Source organism: Stenella coeruleoalba (assembly GCF_951394435.1).
Source record: "Stenella coeruleoalba genome assembly, chromosome: 15".
Classification (NCBI taxonomy): Eukaryota; Metazoa; Chordata; class Mammalia; order Artiodactyla; family Delphinidae; genus Stenella; species Stenella coeruleoalba.
Genome location: NC_137161.1, coordinates 26,263,995 through 26,291,876, shown reverse-complemented (window position 1 = coordinate 26,291,876; position 27,882 = coordinate 26,263,995). Strand labels below are relative to the sequence as shown.

Below are 27,882 nucleotides of genomic sequence, written 5' to 3'. Positions count from 1 at the left end.
TCTAAACTGAACACATATTACTTAGGGAATAAAGAACAAAAGCATTTCTTTTGAGGCACAGTCCCTGTCCTCCAGGGGCTTTTTTCATAACTGGGAAGAGAACTGACAGTGTAAGATCCTGGATCTTAAGTCCCAATCCTGACCGTGCCAGTGCTTTGACGGTCAGGGCCAGAAGAGTTCAGAGGGAGCTAATGTGCAGGCAGGTTGTCACGGAGGAGGTGGGCCTTGAAAAATAGGTAGGCTTGAGCTGAGTGAAGTTGGGACAGCATTCTAGTTAAGTGAATGCCGTGAACAGAGTTCAGGGTGGGGACTGTTCACGGGGCAGGGAGGGACCCAGGGAGACCAGGCGAACTAACATGTCTGGGAGGGTGACGGCAGCTGGGTATGTTAGGGTGACAGAAGGCCTTGAATACCAGCCTAAGGGGTCTGAACTTGTACCTAGTAAGCCCCAGAGAGCCCTGGAGGGTTCATGAGTAGCGGGTTGCTATAAGAGCAGTGTTTTTGGAATACTGGTACAGTTGGGTCTGCTAGATGAGGGAAGGGACCTAATACCTGGCTGGTCACCCTGTGTGATTTTTCTGGTGGTTTCTTGGCTCCTAGCTATTTTGTTCTCTTTGTTGCGCTGTTTTAGATCTACCTGCACAATCACCTCTCGTTCATCCTTTACTACCACCGGGAGGACCTGGAAGAGGACCAGGAGCACACATACCGCGTCGTCCGCTTCGAGGTGATTCCCCAGAGCATCAGGCTGGAGGGTGAGTGGGGAGGTGTGACCAGAGGGGCAGGGCTGGACGGGCCTGGGCTTCACACCCAGGGTCTTTGCACCCTTGATTCCTGAAATGGCTGATAGGCCCCAGTGTGGCATCTGGGCCCAGCCAAGGTAGAGTCACTACATTCCCATTAGAGAAGGTGGGGGGCAATGGGAGAGCTGACATGGTGTCTCCTGGCCTGGCACAGCACCTTACCAGCCACCCCGGGAGGTAATGTGCTGATTATGATAGGAACCAGAGGCTCAGAGAGGTCAGTGACTTGGCCAAGACCAAACAGCAGTTTGGGGCTTTGCTGGGCCATCACAAGACGCAGCCAGCTCAAGAGCAAAGGGATGAAGCACAAGGGGCAGGGGTACCGACAGAGCTGCTGGGCAGCAGCTTTCAGTGTTTCCGCTCCTCTGTGTGAGTGATTGGCCCCGGGTCAACAGCTGTGCAGGAATTTGGGCGCCCAGGCGCAGCCCTGTGGGCCTGACGGGATCTGGTCGGCCTCACCTTGCCTGGCAGCGCTAGCTCGCCACAGGGCGACTTCCATTTCGCATGCCTGGCCTTTTGTCCACAGTGGTGGTGAGTTTCTGGAGCTTTTTTAAGCTGTGGAACCTCATAGTCAAACAAAGTCATACGCAGAAGTCTTATGTAAAACATAGACCCTGCCCTTCCGGGGCATCATACTGCCTCCCCTCCCATCTGTGTCATGGTTACAGCTTGACATTTACTGTGTGCGTGTTTGACAGCAGCTGCTCCCCCACTGGCCCTTCGAAGTTAGAGACCCTGTCTCCTTTTCTCACCACTTTCTCTCCAGCACAGTACCTGGCACATAGTAGGTGCTTATTTATTGTATGTTGGTTGAATGAATGGACAGACAGCAGGATGAACAAATGTGTAAATGAAGGAAGGAAGCATCGGAGTGATTGAATTACTAAAGTGCCAGGACTCTGGGGACTAAATGAGTGAGCGAACGTATGAGAGAGTGAGTCAGTGTTGTTTTTGCCTGTTGAATGGGACTGATTGAATGAGCAAATGAATGCTTGAATTGATTGAAGGAAGAATTCGTTTGACTAAATAGGGACTCAGACCCCTCCCCACATACACCTCTCTGCAGCCCCTAAGGCCCTTTGGAAAGTCAGGGCTGTGGGAAGCACAGTTTTTTGTTTCTTTTTTTTTTTGTTTTTTCATCTTTATTAGATTATAATTGCTTTAAAATGCTGTGTTCATTTCTGCTGTACAACAAAGTGAATCAGCTCTATATATACCTATATCCCCTTCCTCTTGGGGCTCCCTCCCACCCTCCCCACCCCACCCAAGGGAGCACAGTTTTAAAGCTCTAGTTGCCAGCTGTTCTCCCAGCCACTGCTCCGCAGCACGCTGCCTCTGAGGGCACCCGCAGAACAGACCCTGGGTAGTGGCACCAGCCCTTGCAGGAACAGACTGAGTCTCTGTCTCTCACAGACCTCAAAACAGACGAGAAGAGCTCATGCACCCTGCCTGAGGGTACCAACTCCTCGCCCCAAGAAATTGACCCCACCAAGGCGAATCAGCTGTACTTCACCTACTCTGTGCACTGGGAGGTGAGAAGGGGCTGGAGCCCACGGCAGGGGAGGAGGGCTCTGGTCCAAGCAGCAGTTATCAAGGTGGAGGCCTGACTCTCAAGTGCTTCCTCCCACCACCAGGAGAGTGACATCAAATGGGCCTCTCGCTGGGACACTTACCTGACCATGAGTGATGTACAGATCCACTGGTTTTCTATCATTAACTCCGTCGTGGTGGTCTTCTTCCTGTCAGGTGAGAGAGCTATGGGTTGGAGGGTGGAGAGGACAGGGGGTGAGGGATGAGGGGCTGAGGTGTCACATCACTCCCAGGAGACTTCTAGGGTGTTCTTGGAGCCAAGCATAGGTCAAAAACAGACATTAGGGCTCTGTGCAAGGCATCAGTACACAGAGGTAAACAAGATTCACCCTCTACTCCGGAGAGCTCCCTAGGGGAAGGCTGCGCCGCCTCTTCACGCACACCTTCACTGACTCATTCAACAGTGTTTCGGCATTGCTCATCCTGTTCGGGCCCCATGCCGCGTGCTGGATATGGTGTTGAGCAAGCCCAACCCAGTCTCTGCCCTCACGGTCTGTATTCTGGTGGCAGGAGAGAGACAGAAAAGCACAGAAGTAGTAGGGTTCCAGATAGTGCTAAGTGCTGTGAAGCATATGCATGGCTGTCGAGGAGAGGGTGACGGCTGCTTTAGAGAAGACCTCTCTGAATGAGGAGCCACCATTCAGAGACCTAGGGAAAGACGGTTCCAGCAAGGGTCACGGCCCTGCAGTGAGACAGGCTTGGTGAGAAGCCAGATGGCAAGAGGGCATTGAGCAGGGTGAGGGTGGTTGTCAGAGGTAGAATGAAACTGATCGTTTCAGTATCAGGAGAAGTAAAGATAATGCTGTCTTTATTAAACATTTACCCAGGGGCCAGCTGCTGTGCTAATGAACACTTAAGTGCATCCCCATCCTCGCAGCCCCGTGAGCTAAGCCAAAAAGTGTTAAGTTAGCTCAAGGTCCTACAACCACTACGCTGTGCTGCCTAGATAGGTAAACAGGGTGCTGTGCAAGTACAAACGGGGGTGCCTCTGAGCTGTTTGGGGTGTTGAGAAGAGAAGATGTTTTGAAGTGTGAGTAGGAGTCAGGACAGAGTGGGGCATTCGGGTAAAGGGAACAGCCTGGGTTACAGGCACGCAGGTGAGAGAGAGATGGGGCTGTGACCTGGTAACTAAAAGCAACAAATAACCAGAGGCAAGTGAGAGGCGAGCCTGGGAGGAGGTGAGGCTGGAGAGGCTGGAAGGACCAAGCCCTGGAGGAGCTGGGATGCTGTTCTCCCTGGAATACAAGCGGTGTCCTGTGACTGCCTCCGCCCATCCCAGCAGCTCATTCTTCCCCTCTTGGGGGGTGACCCTCTGTTTCCCCTGCCCTGTAGCTGGGGTGGAGCTATGCCCAGGAGAGAACCTGAGGCGGCTGCATAGCCAGGTCCCACTAGAGGAAGCCACGTGTGCCCGGAGGGCAAGCAGCACAGAAGACTCAGATGGCCGTGCTGACACTCCTCTTCTTCCCGCCCCTGTTTGTTTCAGGCATCCTGAGTATGATTATCATTCGGACCCTCCGGAAGGACATCGCCAACTATAATAAGGAGGATGACATTGTACGAGGTCATGGCTGGGGAGGGATGGACTTGCAGAGGGAGGGCAGTCTAGCAGTGGGGCTCTGGGCCTACCAGACCAGGACGCGCACATGCACGCACGTGCCTGTGTGTGTGTGTGTGTGTGTGTGTGTGTGTGTGTGTGTGTGTGTGTGTGTGTGTGTGTGTGTTATCATTCATAGCGTAAACCAAATATTGAAAAGGAAAACAAAATGTTTAATGACCCAAAGCGATGGGGATAAGGCTTTCTAATTTCTAAGCGTAAAAACAATGGAAGAAATCACAGAAAGAAAACTGGATTAATTTTACCTTAATCCTGCATGTTAAGATATGTAAACAACAGAAAAGTGAAATGGCAAAACAATATATGCAACAAATTTTTTAAAAGATGATAGTTAAAAGAACTGGTATAAAATCTCTAAAAAAAAAAACCACTAAAATCCCTAATGTGATAATGAACAAAAAATTTACAGACAAGGAACCATACATGGCCAGTAAACATGTGAAAAACTGTTTTTACCTCAGGGATAAGCCCCCAACGTGCAGTGTCCAACAGTCATGAGAAGACAGTTTTGGACCTTCAAATTAGCACAGATTCGTACACATAGTACTAATTGCCGGCAGGGTTAATGTGAGATAAGCACCTTTTCATGCCACCCGTGCAAGTGTAAACTAGGAGATTTCTGAAAAGTTATTAATTGGCAGCACATATCATGAACTGCCAAATAGTTAACTTGTTTGTTTGTTTTGTTTTTAACATGTGGCTGCACTTTTAACTGTTGGTGCGGCCTGTGGGATCTTAGTTCCTCAACCAAGTATCGAACCCGCACCCCCTGCAGTGGAAGCAGAGTCTTAACCACTGGACCACCGGGGAAGTCCTAGTTAACTTGTTTTGATACACTATCTTCTAGAATTTTCCTAAGGAAAGCATTAAAACCACAAAAATTTGGTCTAAAAAAAGAAAATTTGGTCTAGAAATATTTATTGCAGCCTTTCTTATCATTTAAATAAACTGGAAATTGCCTGATATTCCATAATAATGGATTGGTTATATTATGGTACAGCCATACAATGAAAAATTGTACAAACATTAAAATAGTAATTGTAGAGAGTGTTTATTGACATAAGGAAATGCTCATGATCATACATCAGCTTAAAATAACAAAGTATTGTTACACAGTAAATACAGTATTTTATTGTTAAAAATTATATATACATATGCACATGTACATACATAAAGGACTGAAGGAAATATGTCAAAACAGCGGTATTATTAAGTATATAAATCATTTTCTCTATCTTTCTGATTTATTTTTTAATCTATGAATGTTTATGAGTTTTATATTTTTTGTTCAGTCTTTCTGGATTTTTAAAAAATTGTCTACAATACTCATTTACTACTTTTTGTTCATTTGAATATCATGCCATATATCAAAAAAATTTTTTTACTTATTACACAAGTAAGAGCACATACAGACATACCTCAGAGATATTGCGGGCTCAGTTCCAGACCATCACAATAAAGTGATTATCACAGTAAAGGGAGTCAAACAAATTTTTTGGTTTCCCAGTGCATATAAAACTTATGCTTATACTATACTGCAGTCTATTAAGTGTGCAGTAGCAGTATGTCTAAAAAAATACCTTAATTTAAAAATACTTTAGTGCTAAAAATGCTAACCATCATCTGAGCCTTCAGCAAGTCCTAATCTTTTTGCTGGTGGAGCGTCTCACCTCAGTGTCGATGCTGCTGACTGATCAGGGTGTTGGTTGCTGTAGGTTGGGGTGGCTGTGGCGATTTCTTAAAATAAGACAGCAGTGAAATTTGCCAAATCAATTGACTCTTCCTTTCATGGACAATTTCTCTGTAAACATGCAATGCTGTTTGATAGCATTTTACCCACAGCAGAATTTCTTTCAAAATTGGAGTCAGTCCTCTCAAACTCTGCCTCTGCTTTATCAACCAAGTTTACGTAATACTCTAAATCCTATGTTTTCATTTCAACTATCTTCACAAATCTTCACCAGGAGCAGATTCCATCTCAAGAAACCACTTTCTTTGCCTATCTGTAAGAAATAACTCCTTATCCGTTGAAGTTTTATCATGAGATGGCAGCAATTCAGTCCCATCTTTAGGCTCCACTTCTTTTTTTTTTTTTTTTTTTTTTTGCGTTACGCGGGCCTCTCACTGCTGCGGCCTCTCCCGCTGCAGAGCACAGGCTCCGGACGCGCAGGCCCAGCGGCCATGGCTTATGGGCCCAGCCTCTCCGCGGCACGTGGGATCCTCCTGGACCGGGGCACGAACCCGCGTCCCCTGCATCGGCAGGCGGACTCCCAGCCACTGCGCCACCAGGGAAGCCCTAGGCTCCACTTCTAATTCTAGTTCTCTTGCTGTTTCCACTGCATCTGCAATTACTTCTTCTGAGGTCTTGAACCCCACAATTCCATCCATGAGGGTTGGAATCAGCTTCTTCAAAACTCCTATTAATGTTGATATTTTGACCTCTTCCTATGAATCACGAATGTTCTTAATGGCATCTAGAATGGTGAATCTTTTCCAGAAGGTTTTCAGTTTACTTTGCCCAGATGCATCGGAGGAATCACACTCTATGGCAGCTATAGCTTTATGAAATGTATTTCTTAAATAATAAGACTGCAAAGTCAAAATGACTCCTTGATCCATGGGCTGCAGGATGGATGTTGTGTTAGCAAGCATGAAAATAACAGTAATCTCATTGTACATCTCCAGCAGAACTCTTGGATGACCAGGCGCATTGTCAATGAGCTTTGATATTTTGAAAGGAATCTTTCTGAGCAGTAGGTCTCAACAGTGGATTTAAAGTATTCAGTAAATCATATTGTAAACAGATGTGCTATCATCCAGGCTTGTTGCCCCATTTCTAGAGCACAGGCAGAGTAGATTTAGCATAATTCTTTAGGGCCCCAGGATTTTCGGAGTGGTAAATGAGCATCGGCTTCAACTTAAAATCACCAGCTGCATTAGCCTCTAATGAGAGTCAGCCTGTCCTTTGAAGCTTTGAAGCCAAGCATTGACTTCTCCTCTCTAGCTATGGAAGTCCTAGATGGCATCTTCTTCCAATCGAAGGCTGTTTCGTCTACATGGAATATCTGATGTTTAGCGTAGCCACCTTCTACATCAGCACTTGCTGCTTTACATTGCACTTTTATGTTATGGAGATGGGATTCTCTCCTTAAACCTTATGAACCAACCTCTCCTAGCTTCAGACTTTTCTTCTGCCGCTTCCTCACCTCTCTCAGCCTTCATAGAATTGAAGAGGGTTAGGCCTTCTCTGGATGAGGCTTTGGCTTAAGGGAATGTTGTGGCTGGTTTGGTCTTCTATCCAGACCACTCAGACTTTCTCCATAACAGCAATAAAGCTGTTTTGCTTTCTTATCATTCCTGTATTCACTGGAGTAGCACTTCTAATTTCTTTCAAGAACTTTTCTTTTGCATTCACAACTTGGCTAATTATTTGGTGAAAGAGTTCTAGTTTTCAGGAATCTCAGCCTTTGACACGTGTTCCTTGCTAAGCTTAATCATTTCTAGCTTTTGATTTAACGTGAGAGACAGGCAACTCTTCCTTTCACTTACACACTTAGAGGCATAGGGCTATTAATTGGCCTGATTTCAATATTGTTATGTCTCAGGGAATAGGGAGGCTGGAGGAGAGGGAGAGAGATGGGGGAACAACTGGTTGGTGGAGCAATCAGAACATGTTTACTGATGAAGTTTGCCATCTTATATGGGCACAGGTCACGGCACCCCAAAACAATTGCAGTAGTAAAGTCAAAGATCACTGATAACAGAACACTATAACAGATATAATGAAAAATTTTGAAATGTTGTGAGAATTACTAAAATGTGACTCAGAGACACAAAATGAGGAAATGCTATTGGAAAAATGGCGCCAATAGACTTGCTTGATGCAGGTTGCCACAGACCTTCAATTTGTAAAAAATACAGTATCTGCGAAGTGCTGTAAAATGAAGCACAATAAAATAAGGTGTGCCTATATTACTTTTATAATCAGTTAAAAAAATAATAACTTGCTTCTAAAGACACCACTCAAAAACTATCACAGTTAACATTTTAGTGTACTGGTTTACATTATTTTTCCATGCATTTGGTTTGTGGAATGTGGGGAGGAGATTTTCCTTTTGTATAGCTGTAAGCCCATGTTTGTGCCCTCCTTTTTCCGTGTGACAGTTCTCTGGGATATACGTTCTCATGTCACTTATACTCCTGTGTCAGAGTGGAGCTGGTTGACACCTGAGGGACCCTCAGCCCTGGTCAAGGATGTGGGTCCTTGGGGGTGGTCCCTGCAGGAGCTGCCTTCTCCAGAGCCCAAGAAGAGCCTCGCTTTCTGGCCCTTTGCTGCAGGAAGACACGATGGAGGAGTCCGGGTGGAAGCTAGTGCATGGCGACGTCTTCAGGCCCCCCCAGTACCCCATGATCCTCAGCTCCCTGCTGGGCTCGGGCATTCAGCTCTTCTGCATGATCCTCATTGTCATCTGTGAGTAAGCCCGGCAGGGGTGGAGGTGGGCTGGGGGTTTGGGGAGGGTGAGCTGTGCTCACCAGCGCAGCACAGGCCTGAGTCTGAGAAAAGGGTGGGCTTCCCTTCCTGGGGCAGGGGGGCATGTCAACATCTCTGGGCCAGACAGAGCCGTCCATCCCAGCAAGAGGGCTGGTCCTCTCAGCCACAGGCCCTGGTGATTTGCTCCTCCTCAGATCTTGCCAGCACCATCGATAGCCCCCGACATCCACACCACCAGTGAAGCCATGTATCAGCACTCTGAGGTTGGCCTCCTTTTGCAGCCAGGCATTAAGTGACTTACCCATTTCAGCACCAGGATTAGGACTGGAATCAGGTCTTTTTTCTCAGAAAACACCCCCAAAAATGAATATATAGTAGTTACAGGCAGTTCTGAAATCAATCTGCCTAAATTTTTTTTTTTAACCATTTTAACTTTTTTTTTTGCTGACATATAACACTGTATTAGTTTAAGGTATACAAAATAATGATTTGATATTATATGTATATATTGCAAAATGATTACCATAGTGAGTTTAGTTAATATCCATCACCTCGCATAGTTACAATTTTTTTTTCTTGTGATGAGAACTTTCAAAATCTAATCTCTTAGCAACTTATCTGCCTAAATTTCTGTCTCAGCCTCATGCTTCCAAGCTTTGTGACCTTGGACAAGTCATTTAACTTCTGTGAGCCTCTCATTTAACCTCGTGAGCCACAGTTTCCTCATCTAAGGAATGTGGGAACTAACCGCCTCAGAGGGCTGATGAGGTAGATTCAGTGAGCTGGCATTCGTAATGCTCTCAGCTCAGTGCCTGGTTGGTTGCAAGTGCTCTGTGGGCTGGCCATTACCATTAAGATGCATGGGGCTTCCCTGGTAGTACAGTGGTTAAGAATACGCCTGCCAATGCAGGGGACACGGGTTCAAGCCCTGGTCCGGGAAATTCCCACATGCCGCGGAGCAACTAAGCCCACACGCCACAGCTACTGAGCCTGCACTCTAGAGCCCTCGAGCCACAACTGCTGAAGCTCGCGCATCTAGAGCCCGTGCTGCGCAACAAGAGAAGCCACCGCAATGAGAAGCCCGAGCACTGCAATGAAGAGTAGCCCCCGCTCACCGCAACTAGAGAAAGCCCGCGCGCAGCAACAAAGACCCAACACAGCCAAAAATAAATTAAAATCAAATAAATTTTTTTAAAAAAGAAAAAGACGCAGCCAGCCATGGCCCAGCAACTGCTGCACCCCTCTGAACCCCAACTAAGACCCAGTCTTCTCCAGTAAAGTAGGGAGAGGGAGTAGGGAGCCTTATCTAGCCTCACCTGCCCTGGGGCTCTGTGAGCCAGCCCATGACGGGGCCTTGGGGCCTAGAGACCCTGACTTTCCCTCTCTTGCCCCTCCCTCCTCAGTTGTGGCCATGCTTGGGATGCTGTCACCCTCCAGCCGGGGAGCTCTCATGACCACGGCCTGCTTCCTCTTCATGTTCATGGGGTACGTGTGCATGAGTGGGGTCCCAGGGCTGGCGCCGGCTGCCTGCACTGCAGCTAACAGGTCCCCTTGGTGTGGATCCCTTCCATCTCCCCACAGGGTGTTTGGTGGATTTTCCGCCGGCCGTCTGTACCGCACTCTAAAAGGCCATCGGTGGAAGAAAGGAGCCTTCTGTGTAAGTGTCCCAACCCTCCTCCCCGTGTTCTTGCGAGGCCAAGAAGCTTCCTCCTGGGCTCCTCGAGAGCAGCATAAGCAGGCTCTGGTGGGGGTTTAGGGCCAGGTGCTGGGCAGCAGCCTGATGGGTGGGAGGAGCACACCCAAGGGCCAGGAGAGCTGGGCTCTCACCCCTGGGTGCTTACCTCTGAGGCCTTAGTAGCCGCATCCATGAAAAGAGGGAATTGAACTTAGATGATTTTTAGCCTACATTGTCCCATGGCTCAAGCACAAGAAGAAATAGGGGATTCAGAATAACAGGATTTAGACACCATCCCAGGTGTCAAAGTTTAAGGTCAAAACCTGATCAGCAGGGCAGCTGTGAGAACACCCTACCCAGCAGAGTAAGGAGAGAATTACCTGCCAGGGGCGGGAGAAGCCAGGCCCCACGTCACCGTCAGCCTGTTTTCCAGACTTTGGGGCCTCTGTGCCTCTTCAATAAGGTCAGCTTCTGGTGTTCACTGTCCTCCTGGTGGTGAGGAGAGTTCTTGGCTGCAGAAAAGACCACAGAAACCAGAGGATGCCTGGGAGTGGACCCTGCCTCCCAGGGAGCCCTGAGCCCCTTCTCCCAGAGCAAGTGAGCCCTTAGAGGACCAGGGAAACCCCTGGTGCCAAATTCAGAGAAGCCTCTAGACCCAGGCCTTCTGAAACCATTCTCACAGCTATCAAAAGAGCAGGGGAACTCAGGCTATCCCAGCTCTGGCAAATACCCCTGGCAGTTAATAAGCCCTCAGTATAGAAGAGCTGTGACAGTGGTTGTTCTAGAAAGATCAAAAAGAGTTTCCTAAATTCTTGACACATCAGGTGTTTTTCTCAGGCTACTGTGTGCTAAGACCCAGGGATCTTCAGAGCTGTAAAACCCAGCCCTCTCCTCACCTGGTGAGACTTCCCTGATGAGGTCTCCCACCAGATACCCTCCAAGTCTCCCTGTACTGGTGCCACGGCAAACCCTGTCTCTCTGCCCCAAACCTGCTCCCTGCATCCAGTGGCACCATCATCCACCCGGGCCCCCAAGGCAGTCACCTGGGTGGCTCCCCTTCTTCCTCCTACTCACTAGCGCCCCCGCCTCCTCTCATACATCAAGTGTGGATGGTTCTCCTGCCAGATAGTCCACGAATTCCTTCCCATCTCCATCCCCAGGACTCCTGCCCAGGTTCAGGCATCTTTCCCTCCTGCCTGGGCCCTTGGCCGTCCTAGGCCTCCTCAGTTTCCCTGCAAGATTCTGACCCTTCCCTGGTGTGGAGCTCCGCATCGCTCCACAGGCGGGCCTCTGCTGCAGCCGCAGCCGTGCAGGTGTACAACTGCTCTTCTCTCCTCCAGCCTCTGCGTGGGCAGCTAAGTCTTAGGTCCGGGGTCACTCTTCCTCCCCCACCGATTCTAACTTCAGGGTCCCCCTTGGCACCCCAGGGGGGCCTGGGCAGAGCCTTGTGCCTATGAGTGCCACTTATGTTGTTCTCCATTTATGGGTCTGAACATTTTTCCTGTTCTTCCTGGTATCTAGCACAGTGCTCAGTCCATACATTTCAGCCAGGAGGACAGACGAGGAGTTCTCTGCTACACAGCAGAGTAAAGTAGGAACACACAGGAAGGGGGGAAATGACATTTGAGCTGGGCCTCGGAGAGGAGGGTTTCAACTGGATGGAAGCAGCCAGCAAGGAGGCCTCAGGTTCTGGAATCTCCGGGATCCCAGTCCTGGCTCCGTTATTTCCTTGGTTGGTAACCTTGACCAGCCCTCTGAGCCTCGGTTTCCCCATCTCTCCAGTGGGGACTGGTTGCACCTAAGTCTCAGGTCGTTGTGTGGTTGGAAGGAGACTGTATACAGAAGGCCACTGGTTCAGCACTGGCCCTCAGACGGCAGATCCCTGAGATGCTGATGACTCTACCTCATGAAGGCCCGGGGTCAGGGACGTGGAGAGCAGTGGCCAGTTAGTGGGTGTGGGAGGCTACAGGCTAAAGGTAAATAAAACTGGCCGTGAAGCTGAGCACCAGATTGCAGGGAGCCTCAGGCCTCACGGGCAGACCCTCTTGGGTGCTCCGGCAGCCGCAGTAGTAAAGGAGGCTTCACTGTAGGTCTAGGGCTTTGGTTCCCAGTGCCTGAGCCCCAGCCCCAGAAGTCTTGACTGGATAGAATACACCGCAGGGCGTCAGGAGCAGGGCCTCTGGAGTCAGACTGCCTGGGTTTGAATCTCTGCTCCACCCTTAACTGACTGTGTGAAGTTGGGGTGTGGGGTATTTAACGTTACTGGGCCTCTGTCCTCTTCTTGAAAAGGGGTAGTGACAGTGCTTCCCATCTAGGCCTGTAGTGAGGATTGGGTGAGATGATGGATTCATGTGGAGGCGAGCACCCACCGCCCCTAAGACTCAGTGAAAGCTTACCCACCACTCTGGACAGTTTGGGTTGAGGCCCAGACCTACGTGTTTAGTAAAACTTTTATTTGATCATTCCTATTCAACAAATGCTTATTGAACACTACTGTGCTCTGAGTGCTGGGAACACATCAGTGAGCAGGACCTGATCCTCCCAAGAGCTTATGTCTGTGGGGGTAACAACAGCACATGATTACGAACACGGATGAGGGCGAGGACGGTGCGGTTCAGGGATCCAAAAGGATAGAGAGCAGGAGGCTTGCTTAGTCTGGGGGTCAGGGAATGCTTTCTGGAAGGGTTTATCCTTGAGCTGAGTCCTACAGGACAGGGAGGGCTTGAGAACCTCTAGTCGGGGAGCCCTGATGGGGCAGGTGGGAGCTCTCCCTAGATACAGCTCCCCAGCCTGGTCTCTCTTGCTTCCAGACGGCGACATTGTACCCTGGCGTGGTTTTTGGCATCTGCTTCGTATTGAATTGCTTCATCTGGGGAAAGCACTCATCAGGGGCGGTAAGTGCCCTCCCCAGCAAGGGAGGGCCAGCTGTGCTCAGGCCCATTCCTGCAGGTCACTTCCTGCTGCTTCCTTCCCTTTTCTAAAGCCCCAGAGGGCTGGCCACGTTTTCTCCATCCCTATGCGTCCATCTGTCTTGCCCTTCCTGTGGGCTCTTTCACACAGTTGACCAAAGCTCACTTCTCTAAAGGGAGATTTCCACAGTCCAGGGGCCAACTGGGGAATTTCCCTCGTCTCAACCAAGGGAAAGCTGCTTGGTATGACTTGATGAGGTCAGTCTCCCAAAACAACGCTCTCCTCCTAGTGTCCCTGCCCCGAGCTCAGCACCAGCCCCCCGTGAGGATTGTGGACTCAGCTGGGGGTGGGGAGATGGTCTTGATGGGTTAGCTGCGGGAGAGGTGGGGCAGGTGTTTGCCATCCCGGCCTCAGCGGAGAGAACGGCCTCCCCTCCACTGGCAGGTGCCCACAGAAGGTGCTTGGGTGAGGCTTGCAGTCCGGGCTGCCGGAGCACTGGGTCCTCCCCAGCGGTCCAGGGAGCTGCCCTCAGGAAAGACAGGGTCATGCTCTTCCTCTCACTTCCTCTTTTTTATACCTGTCTCCCTTCTCTCTCTCAACATTTTTCTCCCAGTTACCAGCTGCTCACTATAAACACTCATTGCAGAAATTTTAGAAAGGAAACGTGCCCCCTGCAATGGAAGCGCAGAGTCCTAACCACTGGACTGCCAGGGAATTCCCTGTTTTTGCAGTCTTTTAACCTCTTTTTAGATATATTTAAAATGGAATAATGTAATCGTAAAATTATAAACTAATAGCAAACATTTTTATAGTGCTTACTTTGGAATAAGTATTGTTCTGAACACTTTACAAAGATTAATTCATTTCTTCCATTTTGTGTGAGTTGTAAAAACCTCAGACTGTGCAGAGGGGAATTTAAAAAAAAATGAAAAATCAATTCCAAAGCCCCATACTCCATCTGAGGAAATGCTGTTAACTGTTTGGTGTAGGCCTCTCCAGGCATGTATGCATATAAGTATTGGGGTGTTTTTATTAAAATGGAGTTCTCTACATACAGTTTTATATCCTGCTTTTTTCACTTCGTGGTATATTGTGGTGTTTTCATTGAGCGAAATTGGGAATGCACTATTTGTGCACTTCTGTATTTTCCCCTTCGTTTTCACTTAACAGACCACACGTAATTTCTCTTCATTCCGGCCCTTCCTCTCCCCTTCATGCTCTCAGCCCCTCCTTCCTTGTTCTTTCCCCACGTCCTCCCTGGTGACAAGCTCCTGTAGGATGCCGTGGTTCCTTCACTTCATGGCTCAACTGGCCCTCCATCTGCCCTCTGCTTTTCCCGGGGCTGGGGTCAGCCCCAGGACAGTCTGGCCAGGAGCCCTGTGGGGGGGCGTGTCTGCAGGAGCTTCCCCACCATGGTGGTCCTGCTGTGCCCTTCCTGCCCTGGGACCCAGAAGGTCCCCCCTCCCCCTGCACGACCCCAGCCTGGGCTTCAGGGCTTGTGGAGCCTCACGGTGCTGTGCCCACAGGTGCCCTTCCCCACCATGGTGGCCCTGCTATGCATGTGGTTCGGAATCTCCCTGCCCCTTGTCTACCTGGGTTACTACTTCGGCTTCCGCAAGCAGCCATATGACAACCCTGTGCGCACCAACCAGATTCCCCGGCAGATCCCTGAGCAGCGGTGGTACATGAACCGATTCGTGGGGTGAGTCTCCGGCAAGGGCCGGGCGGGGGCTTCTGGAGTAGGCAAGGCCAACGTTCCCCTGAGCCATCTCCTTGGAAAGACATGGACAGGGGTACCCTCCCCCTGTGGGGGCTATGACAGGTGCTCCTGCAGCCCCGGCTGGCTCTAGTAGACTTCCTGAAAGCTTAGCTTCACTCCAAGATAGAGAGGACCAAGTTGTAGCCAGACTCGGTGTTGGCCAGGGAAGGGGTGGAGTGGAAAGGTGCAGGGTGACAGGTAAAGACTACCTTGGACCTTGGGCAAGTCGCGCCACCTCTCTGTACTTCAGTTTTCCCATCTATAAAATAGGGAGAATGATGCCCACCTCTTGAGAGGCTATAATGGTACAAAAGCATGCCGAAAGATTTAGACCCACCAGACAGTGGAAGCATTCTCAGTCTTGCTGGCTCAGGAGGGAGCCCGAAGCTTCCAGCGGCCCAGGCCTCCCAGCATTGTTAACCCTCCCGTTCTCTGCAGCATTCTCATGGCTGGGATCCTGCCCTTTGGCGCCATGTTCATCGAGCTTTTCTTCATCTTCAGTGTGAGTACTGCTACTTGCTCCCCACCCCTCACCTTCACCCGCACTAGCCTAGTCCCTACCCCTCCACTTAGGTGCTCTGCCTCTTACCGCCTGTGACATTTCAGACAGACCTTTTAGCCTCTCAGAGCCCCCATTCTTTGCCCTAAAATAGGGTAACAGTCCTGCCTCTCGGGACAGCTTGGAAGGGTACGTGAGATGTGCCACATGTACGGGGTCTGGTGTGGGAAGGGCTCAGTAAACAGAAGCTGCTTTGGCTGCTTTAGCAGTATTGCAGTCAGTCACCACCATTATTAATATCATTGTTGCGTCTGCTTTGACTTCTGGGTCCCTACGTGTCTTTACCTAAGTTACTCAAAACTCCTAGGAAAGTGGGGGGATGATGCCTAATTCCCAGGATCATCATGAGGCTGGAACGTGATAACGTCTATAAAAGGCACAGCGCCTGGCATTCAGGAAATGCTTGTTAACTTGTAGCTGCTGTTGTAATGATGATTACTCCTCTCCCAGGCATGCCAAGATTGGCAGATGCCAAAGTTGGCAGAACAGTTCTTCAGAGCCATCTAAGTCCAGCTGACCCAGCTCAGCGCCTAGCATGGAGGGAGGGTCTTGCAATAAGTCAGTGCTGGACAAGCATCCACTCCTCTGGAGTGGCCCAGCCTGTCCCTACGGAGACCCCCTCGCCCACCCAGCCCTGCCTAGGACGGGTTGGCTGCCTGGGCAGGGAGTCTACATCTGTTCTGTTTGTGTGACACTGGGCCAATCACCAGCCTCTCTGAACCGTGACGTCTTTCACTGTAAAATGCCATGCTTTCATAGGCTGACACGTGGTGGTGTACGTAAAGCACGTAACACTATGCCTGGCACGTGGTGAGCTGCCCCAGGTCATGGCGGCTGCCGTGTAATTTTGATTGGGGTGGGATTCATTATTTTCCGCAAGCTGCTGAGTTCAGGCGGGGGCCACCCATCTCAGGATCAGCCATGCCCCAGCCCCTCCCTAGGAACCTTTTGCTCCAGGGAGGAGAGACCAGTCAGCCACGAGCCAGGCTCACAGGCCCCAGTGGTGTCATGATGGTGTCTCCAATCCTGCCAGTCCTGACTAAGGGATGGAGTTCCCGAGCACAAGCAGGGAATGCCAGGGGAGTGGGGGCAGGCTACCTGAAGGCCGGCTGCGGTATATCCACAGGCAATCTGGGAGAATCAGTTCTATTACCTTTTCGGCTTCCTGTTCCTCGTCTTCATCATCCTGGTGGTGTCCTGTTCGCAAATCAGCATCGTCATGGTATACTTCCAGCTGTGTGCAGAGGTGAGGGGAATTGGGCCGGCAGTTTGGGGTGGGGGCAGCTGGGTCCAGTATTGAATTGGATCAGTGAGGCTGTCTGGGTTTCTCCTGTGGTCCTGCCTCTTCTGGCCATGAGGTCTTGGGCATGTACATCACTTCCCCTTGCAGAGCCTCCATTTGTTCAGCTGTAGACTAGAGTTAATGATCCCTACCTCACTGCATAGTCTTGCAGGGAAGTCACCACGACCTAACGACAGTAGACTCGTCCGTACTGAGTCCACTCCAGTAGTGGTTTCTTCAACAGCTGATGCAGTTTGGGTGACCTGCCCTCCATGTGGGGACTAGCTCTTGATGGGCAAAACAAGGGCTCTGGGACAGACAGCCTGAGCTGAAACGCTGGCTCCTCTGTTAGTAGCTCTGGATCTCGGGCCGTCGTTTAACCTCCGTGTGCCTTCCGGGCCTAGCTCACAGGGCTGCTGCGAAGATTCAATGAGCTGATTCACATAGAGCACTTAGAACAATATGTGGCACGTGGTGAGCGTTTGCTCAAGAAATGCTAATGTTGTTAATAGTGTTCTTTTGTTGTTGCTGATTTTTTTAAATTGAGATATAATTTATAAACAGTAAAGTTCACCCTTTTTAATCTACAGTTCTGTAAGTTTTTAGAGATGCCTACAGTTGTGTAACCACCATCACAGTCACGGTATAAAAAGCTTCGCATCACCCCAAATATTACAGTTCTTACCCAGGGTCTTTAGTTCCTCAGGCAGCTCTGAAACTTGGGGAAGAGGTTCTGCCTGGAGACAGCTATGACCCTTCTCTGTTTCCTCCTCAGGATTACCGCTGGTGGTGGAGGAATTTCCTAGTCTCCGGGGGATCTGCATTCTATGTCCTGGTCTATGCCATCTTTTATTTTGTTAACAAGGTACCACCCTGCATGAGGGAGCCCCCTAGCCCTTTCAGGGCAGGATTGTGGCGGGGAGGGTGCTGGGGAAAAACCCTAAGTGTCTAAGTCTTACTTTTCTGCCAAGAATGAGGAGGACCAAAGTCATCCTAGAACTGTTACTGCTCTTAGAACATAATCTTTTTAGGAAAGAGAGTATGTTTGGGTGACAAAAGCCTTCAGGATAAATGACAATGAGAATGTTGTATGCAAAACCTGTGAGATACAATCAAAGCAGAACTTAAAGGGAGTATATCACCTTACAGTGCTTTTAAGAGGAAATAAGAGAGACTAATACAGTGTTCACCTCAAGATGACAGAAAAAAAAAAAAAAAGAACAGTAACTTGAAAGAATGAAAGTAAATGAGAAGAGTTAATAAAGGTAAAAGCAGAAACTGCTGAAGTAGGCTTTAGCGCCCAGATTTAGGAACTCGGCTATACTCACAGAGCTCACCGTCCCCAAAGAGTGACGTAAGAGTAAGAATACAGATCCCCACAGCAGGCTTATTAGATTTGTGTGTAACACAAACCAGATGGGCCATTGAGAGGAGTCTGGGGTCACTCTGGCGGACCCCATGTTACCTCTGGAGCTTACGCTGAAGACAGTTTTACCCGCTGTACTTTGGGTATCCAGGACCCCAAACCGAGAAGTCCTCTGCTCATAACCAGGGTGTATTCCCACACTAGAGGCATACGTCAGCTGGGTGAAGCTTGGAATTCCCTTTCCCAAAAACGTCAGGTTGGAAAGGACTGTCCAGATATTTGAGTGCGGTGCCGCACCCCCGCTTCCAGTTTGCGGACTGCCCTCTTCTCCAGCGATCCCAGCAAGTGATCATCTAGCTCAGGGGCCAGCCAACTGTACGCCCATGGGCCAGCAGGCCTGCTTCTGTAAACAAAGTTTTATTGGCACACAGCCACGCTTGTTCATTTACATATGGTCAAGGCTGTTTTTACACTACAATGGCAGAGTGGAGTAGTTTTGACAGAGGCCACGTGGCCTAAACTATTTATAATCTGGTCCTTTAAGAAAAAGCTCGCTGACCTCTGCCCTGGCACATCCAGCAACAGAAGTCACTCCCTCCTGATGCTCCCATTCTCTTTGGATAGCTCCTGTCATTATCAAGGCCTTCCTTAAGTCACACTGAAATCTGCCTCCCTGTAAATTCCATCTTCAGACCACAGTCTTGTTCCTGGAATCCTGCAGAACAAATCTAATTTCCCTTCTCTACAGCCCTTATTAATCAGAACTATTTTGAATGGAAAGTGACCAAAACCAGTCCCAACTGGCTTAAGCAAAAAAGAGAATGTTTTGGCTGATGTAAGTTTAATAAGAAGTTGGAGTTCTAGCTTCAGGCTTGGTTAGATCCAGCAGCTCAGATGGTATCAGGGCTCTGTGTTTATTCCTCAGCTCTGTGTGTGTTTTCTTGGCTTCAATCTGTAGGCAGGATCTTTCCACAAATAGAAGGATGACCAATAGCAGCCCTAGAGTCTCCTTTTCTCAGCTTTGCAGCTCTAGAACTAAAAGAACATCTTTCTTCTATCATTATGTTATAAACCCCAGGGAAGACACTCATTCGCCCAGGCTACATGCCATCCCTCACTGTTCTTCATGTCCAGTAGGATGGCATACGTTGATTGACTAGCTTAGGTTTTGTATTAGGACCGACAGCCCCAATAGGACCACAAAGTAGGGAGTGGGTACCCGAGACACCAGGAAGAAGGAAGACAGGAGCCAGTGTTGGGCAAGCAAAACCTGCTACCATAGCCGCCTACACAAGGGTCACATTTCAGCCTCCTGCCCTTCCTGCCTGTGGCCCAGCCTTTCTTCTCTGCTCTAAAAACCTCCTCCAGCCCCAGAGCCCTGTCTGTAAAATGGTGGCCTTGGCCTGTCTGAACTCTAAGGAACTTTCCAGCGCTGCCTTTTTGCCTCATCCCTTTCCTGGTTTTACCACTGGATTTACCACTGCCCTGTTTCCCCCCTCACCTTCACCCCATCTTCAGCCGTAAGAAAGCTCATAAAAGGAGACATAGGCAGTTGAGCTGGAAAACATGGCCTTCACCCCTAGTTTGAGGACATTTGACTTCAGGGAGACGGTCTCAAACAGTGACCCTTATTGTTTTCTTCTGGGCTCCTGGCATTTTGTGGCCATTTGTCTTCCCATGAGCCCTAGAACAGGCCCCACTCAGGCCCTGGTGGGCTGGGCAGGTCTTAATACCAAGGTCCTAGATTAGTTCCACTTGGCCCAGCAAACCCCACCACACCCCAGATTCCCTAGCATCCCTGCCCAGGCCTCAGAACTCTGCAAAGGAGTTCAAATGCTGCAAGATAAAAATCCCCATGAGAGAGTAACGAAAGTGACAGAGCGCACTCAGATGGACAGGACTGTAGGCTGAGACAGGCTCATGGTGGCTCTCTGTTCCTAAAGCCAGGAGCCCTGGACGCCTCTCTCCTGCCCCCACTTCCTGTGCTCCAGCATCCAGGAGTCTCACTGTACTGTTCTGGGGACTGTGGCGAGTGAGGAAGTGACAGCTATGGCCATTGCTGCCTTTGTCATTCTGGCACTGGCCCCTGAGGTCAGCCCCATCTCCCAGCGAGCTCCCAGGCCCTTCCCCAGGAAGACTCCCACTCCCTCCTACCCCCGCAGGAAATGTCCTGAGTCAATGGATTTGGGCCTTGGGCTCTTAGCCCTCTAGCCCCAGGTTCAAATCCCAGCTCCTTCTGTTTCCCGGCTGTGTAACTGTGCCCCATCTGTAAAGTGGGTTAATAACCTACCATGGTGGTGGTGAGCATCCAAGGCAGTGCACGGGCCCTGGTACTGCTGAAGGTCCACCGTGACTGTGAGACCCACCTGCCCCTCGCTGCCCACCTGGGGCAGGCCCCTTCCCCTTGCCAGTCTTCAGCTTCACCACGAGATCAGTGAGAAGGTAGGGGGACACCCAGTTGGCCACGGCAGGCTGGCACTAAGCGTGTCCCCTCTCTTCTCTCCCCTGCTCATGCCCCAGCTGGACATCGTCGAGTTCATTCCCTCGCTCCTCTACTTTGGCTACACGGCCCTCATGGTCCTGTCCTTCTGGCTTCTCACGGGCACCATCGGCTTCTATGCAGCCTACATGTTTGTCCGCAAGATCTACGCTGCTGTGAAGATAGACTGATGGGGGTGGACCGTGGCCTGGCCCACTCCATCCACGGACAGGAAGCCACCCCGCGTGGGGAACTGCAGGCACGTAAAATAAAATAACTCCTGCTCGTTTGGAATGTAACTCCTGGCACAGTGTTCCTGGATCCTGGGGCTGCATAGGGGGCGGGAGGGCCTATAGATAAATCTTGCATTTTTCTTCATCATCTTATTCCAGTTCTGTTGGGGATGAGTTTTTTGTGGGTTGTTTTTCTTCAGTGCTAAGATCCCTCCAGCAGGAACTCTCAGACCTGTTTATTCAGGTTTATTTTTGGTTTGGACTTTTTTCCTTAGTTTTTTTAACAAATGGATCCAGGATGGATAAACCCATCAAGACACTGGGTTCTGGTCACTGTCTCCACCTCAGTTCCTCAGGGCTGTTGGCCACCCCACGACTAACTGGAAGAGGAAACGCCGGGCCTGCCAGGCTCCAGCGAGATTTCGGAGCCTCTTGCTGCCCGTCCTCGCCATTGATGCCGCGACAAAGCACAGCTCAGCCCGGACACGCATCCTCAGTGCCAACCAGCCTCTTCCAGCCCCTTTTCCTCCCTCTTCTCTCCTCCCCAGCCTCCTCCCAGGGCTGCTCGAGGTGGGGCTTCCCGCCAGGCCTCCGGTCATCTTGTCACTGGGAGCCCAGGTCTTGGTTGCTACAAGGAAATCCCCTGGAAGTACTGGGCACCAAATGCCCCAGGACAGCAGGAGTTGCCCCTGCTCAGAGCAGTGAGAGTTTTCTGGACCGGAGGAGAGACTTGCAATGAACTGTCTTCGTGCCAAGAAACCCTGGATCCAGGGCCAAGTGTTTCCAGAGCCAAACCAAGCATCCATGTGTGTGTGTCTGGGCTGAGGGTCCTCACCCCACAGGAGGCTCCTCAGCCCCTCCCTTGTGGGGGTCGCTGCTCTTTGCAGAGTGTGCTAGGGTGGGCCCTCTCCTCCATTTCCAGGGCGGGACAAGGCCTGGAGACCGCAGATCCCCTCCTTTAGGTGGCTGGGAAGAGGCACTCTCCCTGACATCCCCCAGCCTTAGTGCCCATACACAGCTCTTTTAGCCAGACCCCTCCCCTCCACCTCCTGTCTGAGTTCTTGTCTCCTTTGAGGAACACCCAGAACACTGGTTGCGAGAAGGAAGATGGAAAGTAAGTTCTGTCATTCCTTCCCCGAGTCCCAGGAATAGGCAAGGAGCCTAAGAAAGAGGAGCTGACGTGCAGGCCTGGCTCCCCTGTCAGCGCCCACTTCTCCTAACCCACCCCCCGCCCCCGTGCGTGTCACAAGACGTCTGCTCTTAAGCTGCAAGAGACCAAACCCACCCTGGGGTTAGGGTTCAAGTAGCAGCCACTCACCCTGGCTGCAGCCCCTTGAGGAAGACAAAGCTCAGGATGCTGGCTGAGCTAGGAACACACCACCCTCCCCGCCGCCCTCCCCCCGCACTCTCCCAGCAGCCCTCACCAGCTCCACCAGTCAAACCGGTGATCTTCTCAACCTTGCCTCACAGCGACTCCGCAGTGCCAAGCGGCGGCGTCCACCAAGAATCAGGTTGGAGGAAAGGGAACCCAAGCAGTAGAGTATGATAATGGAGTCTTCTTCATTCGAATTTTGGATTTTTTCCCTAAGAGATTCTCTTTTTGGGGGGAGTGGGGAAACGGACTCCTCATAAAGGGTTCAAACAGCATCGATTTTTCTGACTTTTTAAATCATCATCATCATTATTTTTAATTAAAAGACGCCTGTATGCCTTTTTTTGGTCCAATTGTAAATAAATATGTCATTGTCCTGTTGTCATGTCTCTTGAACCTCTTTAAGGGTCTGAGGTGAGACAAATTCCCCAAATGTGCTGAGCTGAGTGGTTTCCCTCAAAGCTCGGTCTCGTGTCAAGGCTCTCTAGGGCCCAGGCCACTGCTCTTCCCCTGCCTGGTGCTTGTTCATAGCCTCTGCCATCTGCTTAGCCCCTTGATACTGAATCACTAAGCATGCCCCTCTGGTCCCACAAGTAGGAGGTGGTAATCATGTGTGAGCTTTGGTAGCAGTGAGACCTGGCTTTTAAACGATTTCCAGCTCCAGTATTTTGCTGCTAACTCACTTCACCTCTCTGTCATGTAAGACACCTTCAGCTGCAGGCAGTGGAAATGGGTCACACAGCCTAAAGCCCCAAGGAGGATTGACTAGCTCATAAGTCAGCAAGGAAAGGAGTGGTTTGGCTTCAGGTCTGGGTAGATCCAGGGGCACAAAGGATAGCCTTAAGATTCTCCCTGTCTCCACTGTGCTTTTCTCTGTATCGTTTGTCCCATTGTCAACAGTCTTCTTTCCTGTGGGGGAGGCAGGGAGAGCATGGCACAGGTCACTCTAGGCTTACATTAGCCAGTTTAGAAAGCCCAGAAGAAAAAGAAAGACATCTTATGTCAGTACACTCAATATTGATAAATCCCAGGAAAGGTCTCTGATGGGCCCGGCTTGGGTTACTGTTCATACATCTTGGACCAATCACTACATCCTGGGTGATAGAGTCCTATTACAGGGTTCATACCCCAAGTGTACTGGCTACTGTGAATTTCAGCCCACCAGAGTCACGTGGAATGGGTGATGAGGAAAGAACAGTTAACCACAGTAGGGTATGCACAGCAAACAAAAACAACATTTGCCTGTTAGACCCACCCACTCCAGCGCCAAACCTCAGTGAGAAAGGTGCTGGTTGCCATTCATGGGATACTTCCTGTGTTCCAGACACTGTTACAAACACTTTCCATGTGTTAGGCCATTTAATCTTGAATACGATCCTCTGAAGCATGTTCCGTTATTTCATTTAAAAAATTAATTTCCGTTATTTAATTTGAAAGAGTCCAATGATCAATTCGTTCTTTCCTCCCTTTTACGGAGGAGGTAACAGGCACCAGTAGTTCAGGTAGCCTGCTGGGGGGGGTCCCATGGCAAGTGAGTGCTGGAGTAGTACTCAACTGAAGCAGCCAGACTCCAAGGCCTGGTCTTCCAAACACTACTATAGCTGCTTTTTTAAAAGAATGTGTATTTAAAAAAAAAAAGTGTATTTATGTTTATATTTTTAATATAAATTATAATTGATAGAAACTACACCATTTGATATGTTCTGTTGTGTGTGTGTGTGTGTGTGTGTGTGTGTGTGTGTGTGTGTGTGTGTGTGTACAATTTATTTATTTTATGGCTGTGCCGTGTAGCATGTGGAATCTTGGTTCCCCAACCAGAGGTCAAACCCGCAACCCCTGCAGTGGAAGTGTGGAGTCTTAACCGCTGGACCACCAGGGAAGTCCCATGTTTTGACATATTTATATATCATGAAACCATCACCACAATCAAGATAGTGAACATATTCATCGACCCAAGTTTCTTCATGTCCTTTGTAATCCTGGCTTCCAGCCTCTCACCATTCCTGTTTTCTGTCACTACAGATTAGTTTACCTTTCCTAGGGCTTTATATAAATGAAATCATATGTATGCTTTTTTTGTCTTTTTTCATTCAGCGTAACTATTTTGAGATTAATCCACATTGTTATGTATATCAGTAGTTCATTCCTCTATATTTCAGGGTATATGAAATCCCATTGTATGGCTATACCATAATTTGTTTATCTACTTATCTATTGACAGACATTTGTGTCTCAAGTTTTTGTCTATCACAAAGAAAATTGCTGTGGGCTTCCCTGGTGGCGCAGTGGTTGAGAGTCCGCCTGCCGATGCAGGGGACACGGTTTCGTGACCCGGTCTGGGAAGATCCCACATGCCGCGGAGCGGCTAGGCCCGTGAGCCATGGCCACTGAGCCTGCGCGTCCGGAGCCTGTGCTCCACAACGGGAGAGGCCACAACAGTGAGAGGCCCGCGTAACGCAGAAAAAAAAAAAAAATTGCTGTGAATAAGTGAAGCAGTGAAATGGCTGGATCATATGATAGTGGGAACGTTTAAGCTAAACTGCCAAGCTGTTTTCCCAGGTGGTTGTATGTATAATTTCACATTCCCATCAGCAGTATATAAGAGTTCCAGTTGCTCCACGTTCTGACACTTCCTGTGGTTAATCTTTTTAATTTCAGCCATTCTAACAGGTGCAAAATAATGTCTCACTGTGATTTCCATTTACATATCCCTAGTGACAACTTTTATTGAGCATCTTTTCATGGGCTTATCTGTCATCCATATATCTTCTTTGATGAAGTGTCTGTTCAAATCCTTTGCCCATTTTTTAATGAGTTGCTTGTTTTTTGAAATTAAGTTTTGAGAGTTCTTTATGGATTCTGCATACAAGTCCTTTGTCAGATATATGCTTTGCAAAGATTTTCTCCCAGTTTGTGGCTTGTGTTTTCCTTCTCTTAGTAGTGTCTTTTAAAGAGCAGAAATTTTTAATTTTGAAAGAGTCCAATTATCAATTCGTTCTTTCATGGATTGGGGTTAGGGTGTCATATCTAAGACATCTTTGCCTAACTCAAGGTTACAGTGATTTTTCTCCTATGTTTTCTTTAAGAAGTTTCATAGTTTTAGGTTTTGTGTTTAGATCTATGATCCTTTTTGAGGCAATTTTAGTATAGGTGAAACATATGGATCTAAGTTGTTTTTTGTTTTTTTTTTTTTACCATTTCTTGAAAAGCTTATCTTTTCTCTTTGTGTCTTTGACAAAAATCAGTTGCCCACCTGTGTGTGGATTTATTTCTGGAATTTCCATTCTGTTCCATTGTTCTGTCCATTTTTATGCCAATGCCACACTTTTTATTACTGTAGCTTTATAATAATTCTTAGAATCAGGTGTTGTTAGCCCTCCAATTTTGTTCTTTTTCAGCATTTCGAGGCCCTTTGATTTCCATATGAATTTTTAAATCATCTTGTCAATTTCCACAAAAGCACCTGCTGTAATTTCTTTTTTAAAAAAATGATTTATTTATTTAGACTGCGCTGGGTCTTAGCTGCAGCTCACAGGATCTTTGTTTAGTTGCAGCATGCAGACTCTTAGCTGCAGCACACATGCAGGATCTAGTTCCCTGACCAGGGATCAAACCCGGACCCCCTGTATTGGGAGCTTGGAGTCTTACCCACTGGACCACCAGGGAAGTCCACGCTTGCTGTAATTTCAATTGAGATTCTGTTAAATCTATAGATCAATTTGGGAAGAATTGACATCTTAATGTTGAGTCTTCTGACCTGTGAACAACTTATATCTCTCTGTTTAATTTCTCTCAACCATATTTTGCAGTCGTCAATGTATAGGTCTTTCACAGCTTTTTGTCAGATTTATTCCTAAGTACTTCATACTTTTGATGCCATTAAAAATGGTGTTTTTTAATTTCCAAGTTTTTCATTGCTAGCAATAGAAATATAATTGTTTTGTTTTTGTTTTTTTTGGCTGCACTGGGTCTTTGTTGCTGCGCACGGGTTTCTCTAGTTGTGGCAAGCAGGGACTACTCTTTGTTGTGGTGCGCGGGCTTCTCATTATGGTGGCTTCTCTTGTGGAGCATGGGCTCTAGGCGCGCGGGCTCAGTAGTTGTGCCTCGCGGGCTCTAGAGCGCAGGCTCAGTAGTTGTGTCGCACGGGCTTAGTTGCTCTGCAGCATGTGGGATCTTCCCGGACCAGGGCTCAAACCCGTGTCCCCTGCATTGTCAGGCGGATTCTTAACCACTGTGCCAGCAGGGAAGCCCCACAACTGAGTTTTATATATTGATCTTATATCCTAAAACCTTGCTAAATTCACATATTAGTTCTAGTAGCTGTTTTTTTTTGGGGGGGGTTGTTTGTTTTGTTTTTTTTGTCTTTTGTATATTCCTTCAGAATTCTACATAGATGATCATGTTGTCTTGCACCGGCCACAGCCTCAAATACAGTGGTGAATGGTGCGAGTGGACATCTCTCTTTAATTTGCTCTCTTCTGGTTTCTTAAGGTGGAAGCTGAGGTCATTTATTTGAGGTCTTTTTTTTTTTTCTAAAATAGGTGTTCATAAATTTCTTCCTAAATACTGCTTTAGCAAGATCCCAGAAATACTGATATGTTGTGTGTTCATTGTCATTCAGTCCAAGATACTTTCTAATTTCCATTTGATTACTTGTTTGATTCATGGTTATTTAGAAGTATGTTATTTAGTGTCCAAATATTGGGGGATTTTTTTCAAGGATATTTCTATTATTGATTTCTAATTTAATTCTATTGTGGACAGAGACAATAATGGGCAGAGACTTTATATGACTTGAATTCTTTTGAATTTATTGAGACTTGTTTTATGGCCCCAAATATGGTCTGTCTTGGTAAATATTCCATGTACACTTGAAAAGAATGAGTATTCAGCTGTTTTTGAGTGGAGTGTTATATAAATGTCAATTAGGTCAGGTTGGTTGATAGTGTTTTTCAAGTCTATGATGTGCTTGCCTATTTTCTGCCTGCTTGTTTTACCAGTGATTGAGAGAGGAGTATTGAAATCTCTAACTGTAATTGTAGATTTGTATATTTCTCCTTGCAGTTCTGTTTTTGCTATATGTATTTTGAAACTCTGTTAGGTTCATGTTGTTCTTTGGATGAATTTATCCCCAGAAATCTACTTTGGTATTAATACAGCCAATCCCACTTTCTTTTAACTAATGTTAGCACAGTATGTCTTTTTCCATTCTTTTACTTTTAGCCTATTTATATTTTTATATTTAAAGTGTGTTTCTTATAGGCAGCATATAGTTTGGTTTTGCTTTTTATCCAGCCTTACAATCTCTGCTTTTTAATTGGAGTGTTTAAATCGTTTACATTTAATATGATTCTTTCTTTCTTTCATCTTTTCTTTCTCTTTCTTTCTTGCTCGCTTACTTGCTTGCTGCGTTGGGTCTTTTTTGCTGCACACAGGCTTTCTCTAGTTGTGGCAAACAGGGGCTACTCTTTGTTGAGGTGCACGGGCTTCTCATTGCGATGGCTTCTCTTGTTGTGGAACACAGGCTCTAGGTGTGTGGGCTTCAGGAGTTGTGGCACACGGGCTCAGTAGTTGTGGAGCAACTGTGTAGAGCACAGGCTCAGGGTTGTGACACATGGGCTTCGTTGCTCTGCGGCATGTGGATTCTTCCCAGACTAGGGCTCGAACCTGTGTCCCCTCCACTGGCAGGCAGATTCTTAACCACTGCACCACCAGGGAAGTCCCTAATACGATTCTTGATTTGGCTA

At 48.4% G+C, this 27,882-nt stretch overlaps 1 protein-coding gene across 1 annotated transcript in view; it reads left to right on the top strand.

Annotated features, from left to right (window-relative positions):
• The window catches only part of TM9SF4 (transmembrane 9 superfamily member 4), a 56,733-nt gene extending 34,226 nt beyond the window's left edge, over nt 1-22,507 (top strand). Inside the window, exons 6-18 of the mRNA XM_079945752.1 lie at nt 632-755; nt 2,217-2,335; nt 2,438-2,549; nt 3,877-3,947; nt 8,347-8,479; nt 9,904-9,985; nt 10,082-10,157; nt 12,986-13,069; nt 14,612-14,787; nt 15,283-15,346; nt 16,530-16,649; nt 17,461-17,550; nt 20,572-22,507. Of these exons, the coding sequence (XP_079801878.1) occupies nt 632-755; nt 2,217-2,335; nt 2,438-2,549; nt 3,877-3,947; nt 8,347-8,479; nt 9,904-9,985; nt 10,082-10,157; nt 12,986-13,069; nt 14,612-14,787; nt 15,283-15,346; nt 16,530-16,649; nt 17,461-17,550; nt 20,572-20,721 (1,401 nt within the window). The 3' untranslated portion in view covers nt 20,722-22,507. The remainder of the gene's footprint in view (nt 1-631; nt 756-2,216; nt 2,336-2,437; nt 2,550-3,876; nt 3,948-8,346; nt 8,480-9,903; nt 9,986-10,081; nt 10,158-12,985; nt 13,070-14,611; nt 14,788-15,282; nt 15,347-16,529; nt 16,650-17,460; nt 17,551-20,571) is intronic.
• The last annotated feature ends 5,375 nt before the right edge of the window (nt 22,508-27,882 follow it).